The sequence below is a fragment of the Callospermophilus lateralis genome, chromosome 17, assembly GCF_048772815.1.
Source record: "Callospermophilus lateralis isolate mCalLat2 chromosome 17, mCalLat2.hap1, whole genome shotgun sequence".
In the NCBI taxonomy this organism is placed as follows: domain Eukaryota; kingdom Metazoa; phylum Chordata; class Mammalia; order Rodentia; family Sciuridae; genus Callospermophilus; species Callospermophilus lateralis.
The window spans coordinates 45150904-45170190 of record NC_135321.1 but is presented as its reverse complement, the minus strand read 5'-3'; the positions used below and the strand labels follow the sequence as shown (position 1 = coordinate 45170190).

At 38.3% G+C, this 19287-nt stretch overlaps 1 protein-coding gene across 2 annotated transcripts in view; it reads right to left on the bottom strand.

The window, feature by feature from the left end:
* Positions 1–18801, bottom strand: part of Osbpl1a (oxysterol binding protein like 1A) — a 206631-nt gene extending 187830 nt beyond the window's left edge. The window contains exons 1-2 of one of the 2 annotated variants that reach the window (XM_076837292.2): positions 18521–18801; positions 662–784 (exon numbers count right to left, since the gene is read on the bottom strand). In XM_076837292.2, coding sequence (XP_076693407.1) covers positions 662–782 — 121 coding nt within the window. In that variant the 5' untranslated portion in view covers positions 783–784; positions 18521–18801. The remainder of the gene's footprint in view (positions 1–661; positions 785–18520) is intronic. The other variant, XM_076837290.2, reaches the window with a different exon arrangement.
* Between the last annotated feature and the right edge of the window lie 486 nt (positions 18802–19287).

Here is a 19287-nt window from a genome sequence, read left to right as displayed (position 1 = left end):
AACCTTGCTATAAAATGTACATTATGATTTGGCTGCTACTTACCCAAATAGTTTTATCCTCCTCTCTACCTGCTGTGAGCTCTTGCATATGCAATCTCTCAACTCATACCTTGGCTCATGCTGTTTCTTTTGTCTTGAATCCTTTTACTTCTTTGAATTCACCTGGTTTAATTCCTACACACTCTTAGAACCACTTACTCTAAGAAGCTAATCTTTGAAGTTCAAGTTACTACCTCTCTTCTGGGGCCCCAAAGTACCCACACTTACATATACTGCCAATATTCTGTAATGTAAACAGTCTGATTTATTGATTTAGTACAACAATCTCAATGAGGGCGGGGATCTCATCTATTTCTGCATGACTATCTCCAAAATATCTTACATGCTGGACACACAAAAATCATTCAGACCTATTGGCTCAACTTACAGTATCTTCAAGAAGAAAAACAATTATCAGACAATTCATGACGTGGGCTCAACCTTGGAGGCTATAAGGTTTAGGATCCATAAATATTTTAAGAATGGATCTAGCTTAGAGGGGAGTGGGAATACATTTCACCCAATTTTGTGGGGATTCTTCCAAAGATAAGATCAGTGTTAAGTATATGATAGAGTTGTGTGGATTCTCAAGAGAAAACTATGAAATCCAGTGAAAGCTCACCTTTGCAATTAATGTCAGCAATTACTTCTTTCCTCTTCACGGTTTCTAACAGCCTTCTTACTTCTTCAATGTTGCCATTTCTGGCATGGTGGAGAAGCTGTTGTTCTGTTTCTGTGTTCATTTCTAGTTAAAAAAAAATAACATTGCTATTATCTAAGAACATAATTAGTTTGGGGATTTACCTGCTAATACAGAAAAGGGAAAGAATCATCCTTATTTGCCACTAATAACAGACACAATGAATTGTACTGCAGGGCCACAACCTGGCCTTTTCTATTATTATAAAGAAATACATACATATTTGGGCAAGTTTCTTAACTTCTCAAAGCCTTAGTTTCCTCATCTGCAAAATTCAACCAACCTCATGAACTGTTATAACATTATACATACAAAAGTATTTTGTCAGATATGTAATATTATATAAAGTTATTATTACTGCATCAATAACCAGATATACAATTAAAATATGACTAGTCACATAGAAACATTGTGATGTAGTATAAATTAATACTTAAAAACTGAAAAAATGAATAGTAAAAATATAAATAAGGACTCTGGAATGAACACACTTAAATTTAATTTTTTTTTCTATTTTCTTACCAAGCCCCAAACTAAACACAGACCCATAACCAAATTTAAAACATATCAGAATGAGCAAATCTTATGAACAGCAATTTCCAGAATAAATCAAATTTCTAATAATCAAATAAATACAGATAAACACAAATGGTATTTATCGCCCACCAGATTAGCAAAAGTAAAAAAAGAAAAGATTAAAATAGCCAATACTGGCATGGACAGAAAATGTGCATGTCTACGAACTGCTAAGATGAATAGAAATTCATAAAATTTTTCATGTTATAGGGAGAGACAACAATTTAGTGATATCAATAAACTTCAAAATGCACATACCCTACTTACTCTGTATGGACAACTATTTCTAGGGATCTATCCTACAAAAACACACCAGATTATCTTATAAGCATATTCATAAAGACCGCATTACTTACTCTTGTGAAAAGTTAGAAACAATCCATGTCCAACAACAGAGAACTGGTCAGAAAAAAATCTACTGCAGAGGCTAAAAGAGAAGGCCTCTAGGATAGAGGATGGATAACAAATATTGAAGGCATAATTTCAGAAAATAATAGTCCATGCAGAGTTAACAGCAGTACCCCCAACGTTTCTAGTGCTGGCAAGTCAAGCACTTCTCTCCATGAGGAGACTTTAATTATAGTCCCTAAAAGAAAATACATTTCAAGGAGAAAGACAACAGGAGCTCCCAGCAAATGTCCACACCAAATGAACCTTAAGGTGAAAGGCCCACCTAATGGCCAGTCACTGTGGTGCAAAGGTGTAATTCCAGCAGCTGGGTAAGCTGTAGCAGAAGGATCCCCAGTTCAAAGTGAGCCTCAGCAACTTACTGATTTAATAAGCAACTTAGCAAAACCCTATCTCATGATTAAATAAATGAACCCCCCCTGCTTCCTAAGTTTCCAATCCGTTTTCTAGTTCCCCACTCTTAGATGAGGGCCCATGACCAAGGTCAAGATAACTGAATAAAGTCTCAAAAACCTGAAGAAAGAGACTATAATCAAACAAAAACAGGAAGAAAAGCAACCTAGAGAAGACAAATTATTCAGAGAAAAAGCTAAAAGTTGAAAATCCTGTAATACCAAAAAATTCTTAAAATTATAGGAAAAAAAAACACCGTTAATTAAAAATAGTGAAAATAAAAGCTCAGCAAAAGAATTGAAAAATAAGCTTGAGAATACCTCCTACAAAATATAGCTGCTGAGAAAATAGAGAAGAAAATATAAGAGAATCAAGAGGATTAGTTGAGATGGTAGAACAACCAAATGACAGAAGTTTGAGAAAAAGAAAATACAGAAATCAGCAGGACAAAATAATTCAGATAAATTTACAACAATGTAGAACCTACTGAGAACCCAAAACTTCTGGACAATTTCTGGTCTACAGACAAAAGAAAGTCCATTAAAGCACAGCATCATGAAATTTTAGAACTATTATAATAAACAAGATTCTACAAGTTTCCATGAAAAAGAACAAAATTTACTTCTCATTTCCCAATTTTTTAGGAAACTAATGGAGGATATGGCCCCAAATTCACAAACCAAGAAAGCAGAAGACATGAGACACAGGAAATTAATAAAGTAAAATGAAATATTGAAATGTAGCTGGGTGCTAGCCTAGATCTTATCCATACTTGCCGTGTGGATCACATGCAAAATTACAGGTTTTCCACATTTTGCTGCCAAGAATTTTCATTCCACCCCTCAGAAGGGCTCTGTTCCACCTGTACCTGAGAACTAGGGGTTGGCCTCTATACTCAGAAGCAGCCTACTTTCCTTACAAATTCCTGCCAACCAGAGGCCATGACCTGTCCCCTACTACAACCCTAATAAATAACCATACTGGGCAAGGCCTGTTCATTGACTTCCTTTGAAAAAGCTCCACAAAATCTCTGGGCAGATAAAGCAGACTCTCCACCAAAACCTATTTTCAAAGTAAATTTTCCTGTGAAAGTTTTTTTTTTTTTTGGTACCAAGGATTGAACCCAGTGGTGCTTTACCATGGAGCCACATCCCTATCCCTTTTTATTTTGAGACAGGGGCTCGCTAAGTTGCTGAGTTCCCTGCTAAATTGCTGAGGCTGGCTTGGAACTCGCAATCCTCCACCTCTCCTGAGCCACTGGAATTACAGGCCTGCCCCACACCTGGCTTCCTGAGAGACTTCTATCAGCAACCATATGCTAATCGGCTTTTATAAAAAATCCCCTTTGCATTCATTAATGCTTACACTTATTAAAATAACATTTGACTAATCAATTTGAATTTTTAACAATACTTACATTAATTGTAGCATTATATATATAAAGTTCATCAATAAAGGTTCATTCACATAACTGAATATAAAAACATTAAGTGTCATAAACTTTCTAAAACTATGAAATTGCAATATATTGTTAAATCAAACAAGATTTCATTTGTAGTAGAGATATGTGGTATCATATAATCTCTATATGTACTCTAAACATTCAGAATAAGAATAGGACAACAGTGGTTACTCCTTGTGGTGAAATTATGAGTGATAATAAGGGCCTTTTCTTTCTCCCTTTGTAATGCCTCGGATGGCCCCCAAGGCTTGGCACACAGTAGGCAAGTACTCTACCTCTGGGCCACATCCCCAGCCCTAAAAGCCTTTTTTTTTTAAATATAATTTTCTAAATTTCCCACAACATAATGGCATTTTTTGTTTGTTTGCCCTCGTCAGTTGGTTGGTTTGTTTATTTATTTTAAAGGCATTTCTTTATAATAGGCAAGTGTAAGTTATTGAAAATTTTAAAAATCTACATGTCTAAATAAATGCACATTTTATCACAGATGATCTTATATGTTTTTAGTCAAATACGTTAAACTGGAAGTGACTCTAGACTTGCTAGCATACTATATGAGATTTCATTTCATATTCTTATCATCCTTTAAAGGATTAAACAATATTTGAAGTAAATATCTTTAAAACATACTAGAAGTATTCTACGTTACCTTGGATCCTCACCACCCCAAGATGATAGAAAAAAATATTTTTAAATTCTTCCATTTCTGCAAATAGGAAAAAGATAAATCTATTATCTAAACAACCTCCTATGATATATTAACCATGACAATTGCTCATAGATGCTGGTATTAGGATTAAAGTTTATGTTTCTTGGCTATTTACTAATGGCAGGAGCTGCTACAGGCAGGAAATACCATGATGGATAAGATAGTCAGTCCCTGCTTTCCAGGAACAGGGTAAACATGCAAATGATAATCATATGTGTCAAAATACTCCAATGTGTTGAGAGCCACAGCCGAAAGGGGCCCCAGCAAACTTCCAGCTGTCAGCAAACTTCCAGCTGCCAGCTGATGATTGGCTCACAGCGGCCCCAGCAAACTTCTAGCTGCCAACTGCTTGGCTCCTCTGCGGTGATGCTCACTGGGCTGTTTCCCCGCCCTTTCAGACCATGGAGCTGCTCATTGGGGGACTTTTTTTGGCTCTGCCCACGCAACCCAGCCAATCAACCTCAAGAGCAGAAGGAGTGGGGGAGGTGGAGAGGCTTGTGGGAAGCCGGTGGTGGCAGTTGGGCTCTGAAGGTTTTTCCTGAGGAGCTGTGTGGTGCGGTGTGTGTGTTCTAAAAATAAAGTTCGTTTCTTTTGACAAGTGGCTCCTGAATTGTGCCCAGCCAGACTGCGGCATTTGGTGGCTCGCACGGGGAACGACTGAGGGTAAGGATAAGGTAAACTGCTCACCCCTGAGGGCAGGGCAAGAGGAGGGTAGCCATTTTAAGATTCTTCTTTTGTTTTGCTTCACTTTTGTTTTAAGTTATCTGTCCCTGGAGATGTGTAAGATGGAAGAAAAACTGCTCACATCTGAGGAACAGGTAGGGAGAAAGGACAGATGGACATTTTAGTAGGATAGAAAGGCTATAATGATTTTTTGTTGTTCCAATTTTGTTTCACTCTGTTTCAGTTTTGTTTGGCGTTATCTTCTTGGGTTGTATTATAGTTATAGTAGAAATATTCAAGTAAAAGAGAAGGTCTCTCGAGCTAGTCAGAGAGAGAAAAAAATTCAAGTAAAAGAGAAGGTCTCTTGAGCTAGTCAGACAGAGGAAAAAATTCAAGTAAAAGAGAAGGCCTCTCAAGCTAGTCAGACAGAGAAAGAAAGTGTAGAGCAGAAAAAGCCATCAGGGGGAAAGTTACAAAAGGAGACTGCTACTAAAACCTTTCTATCACCAGAGGGCGTAAGTGTCCAACCAACAGCACCACCTCTACAGGAGACTGCTACTAACACCTTTCTATCACCAGAGGACGTAAGTGTCCAACCAACAAGGCCACCTCCATATGCTGAGAGACCCCCAACCCCCGCAGTTGATAGTTGGGATCCTGAGACAGGATCTCAAATATTAACATGCCCTGTATTTGAGGCAGGAGGGCAACGAATTCACCATGCTTTAAATTTCAAAACAGTGAAGCAGCTAAAAGAGGCTGTAACAACCTATGGTCCTCAAGCACCCTTCACTGTAAGCATGGTCGAATCCATTAACAACCTGAACATGACGCCAGCAGATTGGGCTAATATGTGTAAAGCTGTGCTAAATGGAGGACAATACCTGTTATGGAAGGTTACCAATGAGGAATTTTGCAAGGAGACGGCTATGCGAAATGTAGCAGCTGGTTATCCTCAGAGAAATCTAGATATGTTGTTAGGAAACGGACCCTATGAGGATCAGCAGCAACAAATTGCATATGATCCTGGCGTATACAGCACAAATTGCTGTAGATGCGGTTAGGGCATGGAAGACTTTACAAGGACATGGAGGTTTACAAGGTCAATTATCTAAGGTAATACAAGGAGCTAATGAATCTTACGCTGAATTTGTAGATAGGCTTATTCAAACAGCTACCAGAGTTTTGGGGAATACAGAACAAGCAATGCCATTAATAAAAACAACTGGCTTATGAGCAAGCAAATCGTTGGTGCAGAGAAGTCATTAGACCATGGAAACATGAAGATTTAAACACATATATTAAATTATGTAGAGACATTAATGAACAAGAGCAAGTCGTGGCAGCTGCAGTAAAACAGGCTTTAGATGCCAGGCCAAGAACATGCTACAATTGTGAACAAACAGGACATTTTAAAAGGAATTGCCCCATAGGAGGAGGGTTTAACAAAACTAGAATACCAGGTATTTGCCCACAATGCCATAGAGGGAGACATTGGGCTAATGAATGCCATTCTCCAACCACCATAGAGGGTACTCCATTATCAAAAAATGAACAAGGACCAGGTGTTTATCCACGATATCGTGGAGAAAGGCATTGGGCTCCATTGCCAAAAAATGGACAGGGGGGCCCAATGCTCCGGGGCCCAAGACCATAAATATACGGAGCACTGGAGGAACCCAGCAACCCCATCAGGGTAGTGCCCAGGACACATTGTCCATTAGATCCCTCATCAGACAAACCAGAGGGAGCGCAGGGTTGGACATCTGCACCTCCGCCAGATCAGTACTAACTCCAGAGATGGGAGTTCAAATCATTCCCACAGGGGTAAAAGGACCTCTTCCCCAAGGAACAGTAGGCTTATTATTGGGACGTAGCTCTTCTACTCTAAAAGGACTTATGATAAGTCCTGGGGTAATTGATCCTGATTATGAAGGTGAAATAAAAATTATAGCCAGTTCTCCAAAGGGCATATCAGTAATTTCACCAGGAGATAGAATAGCACAGTTACTAATAATACCCAGCCTACATGATAAATTTTCCAGTCGTACTATAGAAAGAGGTTCCAAGGGATTAGGCTCCACAGGAGTAGATTGGGCTATGCTTTCTTTAAATTTAGATTCTCGCCTCATGCTAAAACTAAATATTCAAGGACATGAATTTAATGGGCTACTGGATACAGGTGCAGACCTTAGCATCATCTCTCGTCAAGAATGGCCAAAACATTGGCCATTACAACAAGCCACTCAAACGCTTCGAGGCCTAGGAGTGGCGACTAATCCCCAGAAGTGCAATGGTATTAGATTGGAAGGATCCTGAAGGATGTGAAGGAACTATACAGCCATATGTATTGGATCATCTTTCCATAAATTTATGGGGACAAGATGTCCTAGATCAATCAGGGTTGACATTAACAAATAACATCAACCAAAATGCACCCACTATTATGACTAGACAAGGTTTTAGGAAAGGAAAAAGATTATAAAAATAAGAACAAGGTATAGCAGCACCAATACAAATAGATCAAGGAACGGACAGACATGGGTTGGATTTTCAGAGAGGGCCACTGAGACAATAAAAATTACTTGGAAATCAGAAAGACCAGTATGGGTTCCTCAGTGGCCCCTGACTAAAGAAAAGATACAAGCAGCCCATGACCTGGTCAAACAACAATTAGCGGAACGACATATACAACCTTCTGTATCTCCCCATAATACTCCCATTTTTGTCATAAAAAGAAATCTGGTAAATGGAGATTATTGCAAGATTTAAGAGCCATTAATAATGAGATGGTTATTATGGGACCTGCTCAATCGGGGATTCCTCAATTGTCTGCTTTGCCAAAAACTTGGTATGTTTTAGTTATAGATATTAAAGATTTTTTTTTTCAATTCCAATTCATCCTGAGGATAGTCCATATTTTGCATTTACTATCCCTGCACTGAATCATGAAGGTCCCGATCAGAGATATGAATGGAAAGTACTCCCTCCAGGGATGGCTAACAGCCCAACTATGTGTCAAATTTATGTTAACAAAGTAATCCAGCCACTTAGAAATCAAAATCCTGAACTACAAATATTTCACTATATGGATGATGTATTATTAGCACACAAAGATAAAAACACATTGCTAGAATGTTATGCCACACTTACAAACTTATTAAAAAATTATAATCTAGAGATAACAATAGATAAAGTACAATAAAATCTTCCAATTAATTATTTAGGAGTTCTATTATCCTCAACCATGGTCCGTCCACCAAAAATTCAAATACGAGTAGATCAACTCAAATCACTTAATGACTTTCAAAAGTTATTAGGAGACATAAGTTGGATAAGACCTTATCTAGGTATACCAACAGGAGAGTTGGGACCTTTATTTGATATCCTAAAAGGTCCATCAGATCCAAATTCACCCCAAATGTTAATGCCTGAAGCAAGAAAGGCATTAAAAATCATTGAAACATATATGGAAAATATGCATTTGGATAGAATTGATATAAGTTTGCCTTTATTATTTATTGTACTACCAACAAAAAATATTCCTACAGGAGTATTTTGGCAAGAAGGTCCATTATTATGGATACATTTATCTTTTTCTCCTAACACTATTCTTACTAGGTATCCTGAGGCTGTAGGACAATTAATACTCAAAGGAATAAAAGGAGCAAAGGGAGTGTTTGGAATTTCTCCCAATAAAATTATTACTCCATACACTATGAATCAAATTGATGAGTTAGCTAATGAGTTAAATACTTGGGCAATAATCATGTGCAAATCTAATGTTTCATTTGATAACCACTTACCATCTAATCCTTTATTGTCTTTTTGGTCATCACATCCTGTAATTTTTCCAAAAATGACAAGAAAAACACCTATCATGAATGCTCCAAATATATTCACTGATGGGTCAAATAATGGTACAGCAGCAATAGTTACACCTGATCAAACTTTTACATTTTTAGTACCCAAACAATCAGCTCAAAAGGTAGAGCTTAATGCAGTATTACAAGCTTTTGTGATGTTTAAAGATTCTGTATTCAATTTATTTTCCGATAGTCAGTATATAGTTAATGCTATAGTATCCCTTGAAGATGCTGGTAGGATTTCCCCTTCCTCTACTGTTTTCTCTTTGCTTTCCACTATACAAAGTCTATTCTGGGACAGAAAAGATCCGTTCTTTATAGGACATATCAGGGCACATACAGGATTGCCTGGAGCCCTTAGTTTGGGCAATGATTTAGCAGATAAAACTACACATGACATACATATTTTCTCTACACTAGAAGAAGCTACAAATTTTCATAAAAAGTTCCATGTCAATGCTAATACTTTACAAAAGCATTTTAAAATAACTAAGGAACAAGCTAGACAAATAATAAAACAATGTCAAAACTGTGTGACCTTTTTACCACAAGTTAATCTTGGAGTCAATCCTAGAGGACTGATACCTAACCATATTTGGCAGATGGACGTCACACACTTGCCAGAATTTGGAAAATTAAAATATTTGCATGTTACAGTTGATACTTCTTCTGGATTTTTGATGGGCTCCCTTCATGCCGGAGAAAAAACTAAAGATATTATAGCTCATTGTTTACAAAATTTTGTCACTGTGGGCGTTCCAAAACAGTTAAAAACAGATAATGCCCCTGGTTATATTTCTACCTCTTTTAAACAATTTTGCTCATCATTTGGCATTACTCATATAACAGGAATCCCATACCATCCACAGGGACAAGGCATAGTTGAAAGAGCTCATCAAACTATTAAAATGTACTTATTAAAGCAAAAAGAGGGAATTGGGAAGGGGTATATATACCCCAAAGATAAACTTAAAATAACCCTTTTTACTCTAAACTTTTAAAATTTTGATTCATCAGGGCTTAGTGCTGCGGAAAGGCATATGTGTCCAAAAAATGTACATAAGCCCAAGGTACTTTGGAAGGATATTCTAACAGGACAATGGAAAGGTCCTGACCCAGTAATTGTCTGGAGTCGGGGGTCTGTTTGTGTGTTTCCACAGGGAGAACAGCAGCTGATTTGGATTCCAGAAAGATTAACTAAAGCGATTTCTACAGACCAAAAAGAAGATGATTTGGCTCAAATCCATAACAACTGATATCCAAAACTCCAGTTTGGCTATTCTTACATCTGCGACAGAACCAGGATGCTTTTTTCAATATCTATTTTATTATTACCCTTTCCCACATCATGAAGTTCTATTTTGTTTTTTTAGCTCATACAGACCTAGGTTAATGTTTTGCTGATCAGTTCTATTTTTTAACTATAGAGTTTTTAAACATTGCAATGGAGATTTCACCTGTAAAATGTTATAAGGCCTTTACTATTATGTTATGTGTTGTGTGCACACTTGTGTTTTATGTTGTATGTTTGTATGTACGTATGTCCATACATCATATATGATGAGCTCTCATGAAAAAATGGATCCAAATTTTTTTTTATTCATGTGATTTAAATGGTTTAATTTAAATTGGGTAAACAGCTGTTGAGGATTGTTTTAATATGTGAACAAAAAAGGAGGTTAACAGATCTGTTTGTTTACTTTCACCTTTCCTTTTCATTATATTTAATAATTCTGTTCAAGATAATGTAAATTGTTCAGAAAATTGTTTTCTTTTAGTGCCTTCTGGAATGTTACATAATTTTTTTCTTTAGCCATTATTGCCAGAATTCCTATCTTCATCCCAGTGCCGGTGAAGACAAAGATAAAACCAATCTACAGCTTCTGCAATAGCCATCACTGAACTGCTTGCAGAACTTGCCTGGACTATGTATCACTTGTATGCATTGTGAACTCACTTGTATGCATTGTGAACTATCTGTTGGTGCAGCGACTTGTGGTAGTGTTGGGGTATTTTTGCAGATGGTGTCATCGGTGGTACAATTTTTCCAAAAGGAGCCATCAATTGGCTTGGTGTATCCTCCTCCTTTCTGCTTGTGATGGTCGTTCAGCTAAAAGTTGGGGGCCAACAGAGGTGAGGCAAAGAACCTCACCCCACTGATGGTACAAAGACCTATCCCCAGGTGTGGCTGTATATTGGACTGGTAGTCAATGACGGGTAAGATCCAATTGCAATGGTACCAACCTAAGACAGGAGGCTGATGCCTTGAGGTCAGCTCATCCGATGACGGGTAAGGACCATATGTAGTATTGGACAACCTAAGGCAGGCATGGTTCCTAAGCCACATGCTTGTTGTTTAAACAGAGAGGGGGAGATGTTGAGAGCCCAGCAAACTTCCAGCTGCCAGCTGATGATTGGCTCACAGTGGCCCCAGCAAACTTCTAGCTGCCAACTGATTGGCTCCTTTGCGGTGATGCTCATTGGGCTGTTTCCCCACCCATGGAGCTGCTCATTGGGGGACTGATTTTGGCTCTGCCCATGCAACCCAGCCAATCAGCCTCAAGAGCAGGGGGAGTGGGGGAGGTAGAGAGGCTTGTGGGAAGCCATTGGTGGCAGTTGGGCTCTGAAGGTTTTTCCTGAGGAGCTGTGTGGTGCGGTGTGTGTGTTCTAAAATAAAGTTCATTTCTTTTGGCAAGTGGCTCCTGAATTGTGCCCAGCCAGACTGTGGCACCAATGTATAAGGGACAGTGGTTGCATGAAGAAAAGGAGTCATTAGCTCTTTGCCTACATTAATTATGGAAGGTATTACAGAGAAAATGAAATTTAAACCGGTTCCTAAAGTCATTCCCCAACATCACAAGGGTATACAAGGTTTGTAACCTGTACAACCAGATAAAAAAATATAGAAATCAATCAAGATATGGGATAGAAAAGATACAATTTTGGTTGTAGTGAGTTTGAGATTCCTGTGGGAAATGGAAATGCTTATTAAGAAATTAAGTAATAACAGCTTAAGCACAAGAGAGCATCTATAGGTTAGAATTTAAACAGTTGGGACTGGGGGTGTAGATCAGTGGCAGAGCACATGCTAGGCATGGGTAAGACCCTCATTTAAAAAAAAAAAAAACACCAGGAGGAGTTATCACAGGGGTAAAATGCCCTATATACTGGAAGAGGGGGACAGTGAAGAGGAGCTAAAAAAAAAAAAAAAAAAGACTAAAAGTAGAGGGAGAGAGAGTAGAGGGTATCAGCACAGAAGTATTAGAAGTAGAGAATATTAGCACACTTAAGGGGTGTGAATGGGAATGAAATGCCAAAAAAGGGTATGAAGGATAGTGCCTAACACTGCCTAGGGGTTTGGCAAATAGAAGGCCATTGATGAAATACTTTTCAGTGGAAATAAGTGGCAGGGGAAAATTGGTACATTGAAGAATGAGTGGAGAATAAAAAAGAACTAGTTCCCTTTAAAGTAACTTCCTTCTGAAGAGAAGGTGAGGACTTTACTTTTAGGATATTAGATACCTGGGCATGCTTCCAGGGTGTGAAGCTTGAACCAGAAAGGAGGAAAACTTTGGCATAAATGAAAGAGGCGGGCTCAGGTGTTCGACATGACATCCACATGAAGCTGCAGTTCCCCTGTCACCATTAGGGCCAGAACCACTTTCCCTATCCCTAATACCACACGAGGAAATGAATCAGTGAACACTGAGTTGAAGGCTACACATTTTTGACATTGCTCTGACCTTTGATAACACACTGATGATAAAACCATGTCTTACGCTAGAAAAACCCGTAAATGTAATGGGGAAGGCAAATGTACAAATAAATTGCTTTCTACCTTTCTGGAGAGAGGTATGACTTGCCCCCTCCATTCCCAATCACTCCATTTCTTTGGCTATTCCTGGACTGGACTATAAACTAGACCAGAACAAGTATCCTGTGACTATTATGTCCCCATTATATCCCTATCTAACATGGTGCCTAGAACACAGTAGGTAATCAAATATCAGTTAACCAGATGAATGGAGACATAGTTCTTTGGGAGCAATCAAATTTCCCCCTAGAATGAATTTACAATTTTTCTTGCAAAAGAAAACTAAGTTTATTTCTAACATGCTATAGGAAATAAAAATCATACCAAAGAAGGGAGAACATTTTAAAATATCCTCCAAGATTATTAGAATTATTAACTCCTACTTTGCTTAATTTGATGTTTCTTTATAAAGTATTTAATTTCTGTGACTAAAAATTACATTGATTAAAAAAAAATCAAATTCATGTTGAACAGATTTTTTTAAAAGATTCCAAAACCATGAGAGTTTATTACAGAAAAGTGCTTTGTCTCTGATGTTTAAGCCCAAAGAAAAACACAAGTTATCCCTTAATGAAGCTTGTTAGAAAGGGTTTTTGCTATACTGAATATAGTTTTGGTTGGATTTTTTGTTTGTTTTTTGAGTAAGGTCTATGTTGCCCAGGTTGGTCTTGAATCCCTTGAATCCCTGAGGCAGGCTATCCTCCTGCCTCAGCCTCCAATTTACTTGGGACTAGAGATGACAGCCATGGTGCCAGACTTTATCATTGAACTAAACAGTATTTTTTCCTGATCACTTTGTGGGGATGATTTTCATTCAGTCTTTTCACATTCACCCAATTCCATGTTCTAATTTATTAATTAGAGAATTTAATGGTCATAAGAATGTCTTCAAGGGAAAAAAACTTGACAGAAAACGTGGATTTCAAAAACTGGGAGACTACAGAACGTTTCTGCCATGTTTCCTTTCTTCCAAAACCAAGAAGGCAAACTTTTAATTTTTATTTATTTTTGAAGAAAGCAAATTTACATTTTCTTTCTTTGTGTAGAAAGCAAATTTCTACATTTTATTGTATTTTAAACACTACAAATAAATTAAACCGGCGCTCATACCTGATAATTTTGTGCTGCTGAAAACTCAATTTAGTAGATAAGTTCTGTGATCCCAGCATTTTTGAAATCTTAGCAGAGACTCTAAAACTTTTGGCTTAAAAGGCGATCATGACATGGTAAACTTGGTCAGGAATCTATTTTATAATTTAAATGGCTACTTTTAAGCATAATTTCAAAATCAAAGAATTCTCTAGAATCAAAGTAGAAAATTCCTAGATAATTTAAAGATAATGAAGTTCGATAAGAGCTAATTCACCACAACATCAGAAACTTAAGTATTTAACAATGTGTCAGAGTTTTAAAAGTATTTGAAAAGTTTAAAATTCAAAGACATCCAAGCTAAACTTTTTCAATCATCCCTGTAATATTTAACTGCACATCATAAAACATAAGTACAGTGGTTCCTCAAATAAATAAACATAGAATTTCCATATAATCCAGCAATTCTACTTCTGTGTCCCCCCAAAAAACTGAAAGGAGGGAATCAAACAGATATTTGAACACTTATGTTCACAGCAGCATTATCCAGAATATCCAAGAGGTAGAAGCAACTCGAAAATCCATTGACAGTTGAATGGAAAAACAAAATGTGGTAAATACACACAATGGAATATAATCCAGCCTTTAAAAGAAAATTCTGACACATGCTAGAACATAGATGAACCTTAAAAACATTTTGCTAAGTGAAATAAGCCAGACACACTAAAGACAAATATTGTATGATTTCACTTACAACATTGTATGATTTCACTTACAACATAGCTAGTAATTAATAAAGACTAGAGTTGAATAGTGTTCGCCAAGGGCTAAGGGAAGGAAAAATGGGAACTATTATTTAATGGTATAGTTTTAGTTTAAATGATGAAACGGTTCTACAAATGGATTGGGGAGTTTAACAATTCAGAAATCATTAAAACCATATGTAGTGGTTAAAACTTACACAACTGAGGATGTGGTTCAGAGATAGAGCAACTGCCTAGCATATACAAGTCCCTGGGTTAGGGCTCCAGCGTGCGTGTCTACACCCACACACAAGCCAGAAAAAATTCTCAGATACAGCTTTTGTGCTTGATATTAATATAATTTTTGAAATACATCCAACAATTAAAGTTTACAAAAAAAAACAAAAAAAAAAAACTGTAGCATGTTTAGCACTTCACTCCAAAGTGGTTAGCTGCTTAATGATATGTTTCTTCCTGACATTCTTTTAATATTGGGAAAGTATTAAAAATTAAAGTTACTTTTTAAAAACATAGCAATGACAAGAAAATTAATTTCTGCTCTAAATCTTGTTAGTTTGTAGTGAGCAATCAGTAAGTTCTCTGATGTGATCATATAGCGATGTGTGTCACACTCATATACACATATATTCCCACACAAGTATGACATTTGTTTTAACCCAAACCATTAAGGGCACTTTTTGCTTGTTTTAGAAATTCAACATTGGCAGAGATTCATGTGTGATCTGACACCAATTTCAGAATTGAAAAACTGAAAAGCACAAAATTAAAGTTACTTGCCAAATATGATAGTAGAGTAACAGCCAGAAGCTGTAACTTCTAAGCATGAGCTGTGACAAAGCTATATAGTTCATAAAATTCAAATCAGCCTCTAAAATTAAAGGCCACTGATTCTAATATTTGTTCCTATGTGAGCACTGAGGAAGTAAAATCTGAATTATAGTATGTCGTTCCACTTGTTTTTTTTTTTTTTTTTTTTGTACCAGGGATTGAACTCAGTGGCACCCAACCACTGAGCCACATCTCTAGCTCTATTTTGTATTTTATTTAGAGACAGGGTCTCACTGAGTTGCTAAGTGCCTCATCACAGTTGAGGCTGGCTTTGAACCCGCAACGCTCCTTGTCTCAGCCTCAGGAGCTGCTGGGATTACAGGTGTGCACCACCTTGCCTGTGTCCCTCTAGTTTTACAAAGCTTTATTATCTGAAAAGAAATATCCAAAACTCAGCAATTCAAGGAAAACAGCAATTTATAAGAGCTATTTTAGGAAGCATTCACATTGTTGTTTTATAAAGGTTTTTTGGGGGTTTTTTTGTTTGTTTGTTTGTTTTTTGTTTTTTAATACAGGTGCTGTACAACTGAACTACAGTATCCCCAGTCCTTTCTTTGAGACAGGGTCTTGTTAAGTTGCTAAGGCTGGCCTTAAAATTGCATTTCTCTTACCACAGGCTCCTGAGTAACTGAAAATATAGGTGTATTTTCACAGGTGCACTTGGCAATCAATTTTTAATTCACTAAAACTTTCCCTCTAATCTCTGTCCCCTCATTAAGAGCATTGCTCCTCTGGGGGAAAAATGACAGTTGAACTATAATTATAACAGCATGTAAACCACTGAAATCAGCATACAATGTTTATAACAAATTATTGTTCACTTTATATGTGAACTTTCTTATTCATATTCAATATTGCTGCCAAATTGACATAATTAGACACCAACCCTATATATTCACTGGTTATTTATGATTTTTTCTACATTCAATGACCAGTTATGCATCATAGAAGTTTCTCTTTATAGGGACTTATTTGCTGTTGTTCTTGTTATTTTTGTTTGTTTATTTGAGACAGGGGTTTCACTGTCATCCAACATGGCCTTGAAAGCCTGGTCTCAACTGATTCTCCTGCTTCAGCCTCTGGAGTAGTAGCTGGGACTACAGACACGCACCACAACTCCAATCTTTTAAACGGAAGCTTTAAACACAAAATACACATGTGGTTACTTTCTATTGTCACATGATAGGGAAATGCCCAGTGAAGGACTGCTTCACTATATAGTGCATCATTTTCTACTTGAAGGTTGATGAATAAGAACTCAGATAAAAATCTATCAGCAAATTACTACAACCTCTTACTGACTGCATTAAAACTTTCTTATATTTGCCCACCTCCTTAGTACTGACAATATGGATATAACATTGATGGGGGAAATCATGTAAAGTGAGAAAAACTCAACATTTCTAGGGATCACGAACATCGTAAAAGACATGTCACCAGGATTGTAAATCGTAAATATATACTATACAGAGTGTGTGAATCTTTACTGAAACTTCATTAATGAATTGTTGGTATAAGCAGGTTCCTGCATAGCCAAAACCTGTACTCTTTCTAGGAACTGCTCAGAATTTGCAGAGTCAAAATTCTGATAGACACAGCTTAAATTTTCCGATGTTCAATTTCTCACATGCACATACTAGCTTATTGTCTCCTCCAAGTGTTCTCACTTAAGTATATTTCTACTTTGATTTTTTAAGGGAATACTTATGAAGCTTGCTTAACAGTAATGTCAACAGGTTAAGAAATTGCCACAACAGAGTTCCAATTGAAAAGCATGATCAAATACATAGCTGTATCTCTAAGGAGAAAACTTGTAATTTATTTAACAGACATCACTCAAAAGAGATTGGCTGTATTCTTAATTGTTGGTGTTAAACAGTATAATTTTTCTTTGATTTAAGGCAATTCTGGGGGAGGAGTGTCTTTAAGATATACAACCTGGCTGATCTGAAACACAGGTCCACATATTGCTACAATACCTGCAAAAATGAGCAGCCTCCAGGGACAAGCATTAGCCATCCACCACAAATTCCTACTGATTCACAATTAGATATCTAGCAATTGTCATCTGATAAAAGACATTCTCAAAATCCTACATACAGATACAACTACTTCAGATAAATTCTACTCAATTTATGGCTGTTAACTCCCATTTTGAATATCATTTTTTAAACGCTGTTAGAAAATTACTTTGTCTGGGGGAAATGAAAAAAAATTAAATCACTGTTACTGTTTTCTTCCTATAGCCTATGGATAGATTCCACCTAGTAATTTAGAATTGGGGAGATTTAGAGCAGATTTTGTGGCTATTCTCCGATTAATAGAGCTTTACAATTTCAGCTGAGGGGTTCAGAATGTATTATCTAGCATACTTTGGCAAAAATTCCAAAGTATCACAGTTAGAATAAGAACACTGATAGACTTCAAGCCAACAAACTATTTTCCAAATGCTGGGTAAAGAGATGAGGGTGTCCCAAACTCTATATCCAAAATGCATCTACTACTGTGCATACTTAAATTTCTAGGGAAACACATCACTGGTTTCACAACTGACTTATTCAACCATTCATAAAGCCTGACAAGTACATTAGGAACATTCAAGCACCCTTAACTTACACTATCTCACTGCAAACAATTCAATTTCACAATATTGTCTGCATTAAAAAAAAAAAAAAAAAAAAGACACCTGAAAGCTAAGTCAGGATAACCTCCTTTGACATCTCCTGCCAATCATCAGGGCCTCAGGATAAGTGAGAACCTGACCAGCCTTCGAGACTCCCGGGGGAGGAGCGCTCACCTCCCACCAGTTTCTATTGTGCAGCTGCGGTCTTTCACGCTGATACCCCTACGATTTTTTCACGTGTGTTGAACCGACCATGCGGTACATAATAAACATGGTCACATGAACAACTCGTGACTTCCATTGTGAATCAATCCTCCCCTCCCGTTGTTAGAGGGAAACTAAAAGTTACCATGCACACATGGAAGTACCAAGAAAGCACGCAGCTGAAGGCTTGGTAGGTGATGCATGTGGCACCAGCACTAAGTCGAAGCACCTCGTAGTGGAAGTGCAACAAATGCCAACAGTTTGTTACTTTTAACAACTTCCTGCAGTGCTGGGGGAGCCAGCCGCCGCCGGGAAGCCGAGATCGCGCTGCGGCATCTCGAACCTGACCAGCCTTCGAGACTCCCGGGAGAGGAGCGCTCACCTCCCACCAGGCGCGGGCAGACCACCCGGAGCACCGGGCTGGCAGGAACCCGAGGCTGCCTCGGATTCCAGGCGAGGTCGGCCGCGAGAAACTGACCTACGCGGTCACCCAGGCTCCCACAACTCCTGAGGCGAGGGCCACGACCACAGGCTTTCCGTCTGCCAGCCCCACGTTGTTGAAGCGGCCGTCTCCGACTCCGGCTCGCACTCCCGAGGACCCTACTGGGCCCGGGCGCTGGCCACCCGGCAAAGAGGGAGGCGGTGCGACTCCGCTAGGGTACACTGCCCCTCCCCGGTGCCGGCCTGGAGAGCGCGCGCGCGCGCCTTCCCGAATTGTTGGCGGCTGGACAGACACGTGACCGTCTCACGGGGCCACGCCCCCAGAACGCCACGCCCACTGTCCGGCTTGTTCTGGTCAGGCCCGCTCCAGTCTGGTTGGCTCCCGCACTGCGCGGCCAGATGTTTCAGGCTTTGTCAACTTTCGGGCTCCTCTCACTACCTCCTGAGGCCAAAGAAGAGTTGGACTCTACCTGGAAGTCTACAAGAAAGTGGTGGTGTCCGGAGAGGAAGACCCCCAGCTTAAGCAAAATATAAATACTGGATTAATACTCAGCAAGCTCGCTATTAAACAAATACATCGCCCAGCTACCTAGTTGTTGTTGTTTTCTTTTTTGGTTTGGTTGAGGTCTGATCTATGGGAACTTAATTAGCAATGTAAATTAGCTATACAGCTTTTTCTTTTCATGATTTTCAAAGGATGGCCTTAAA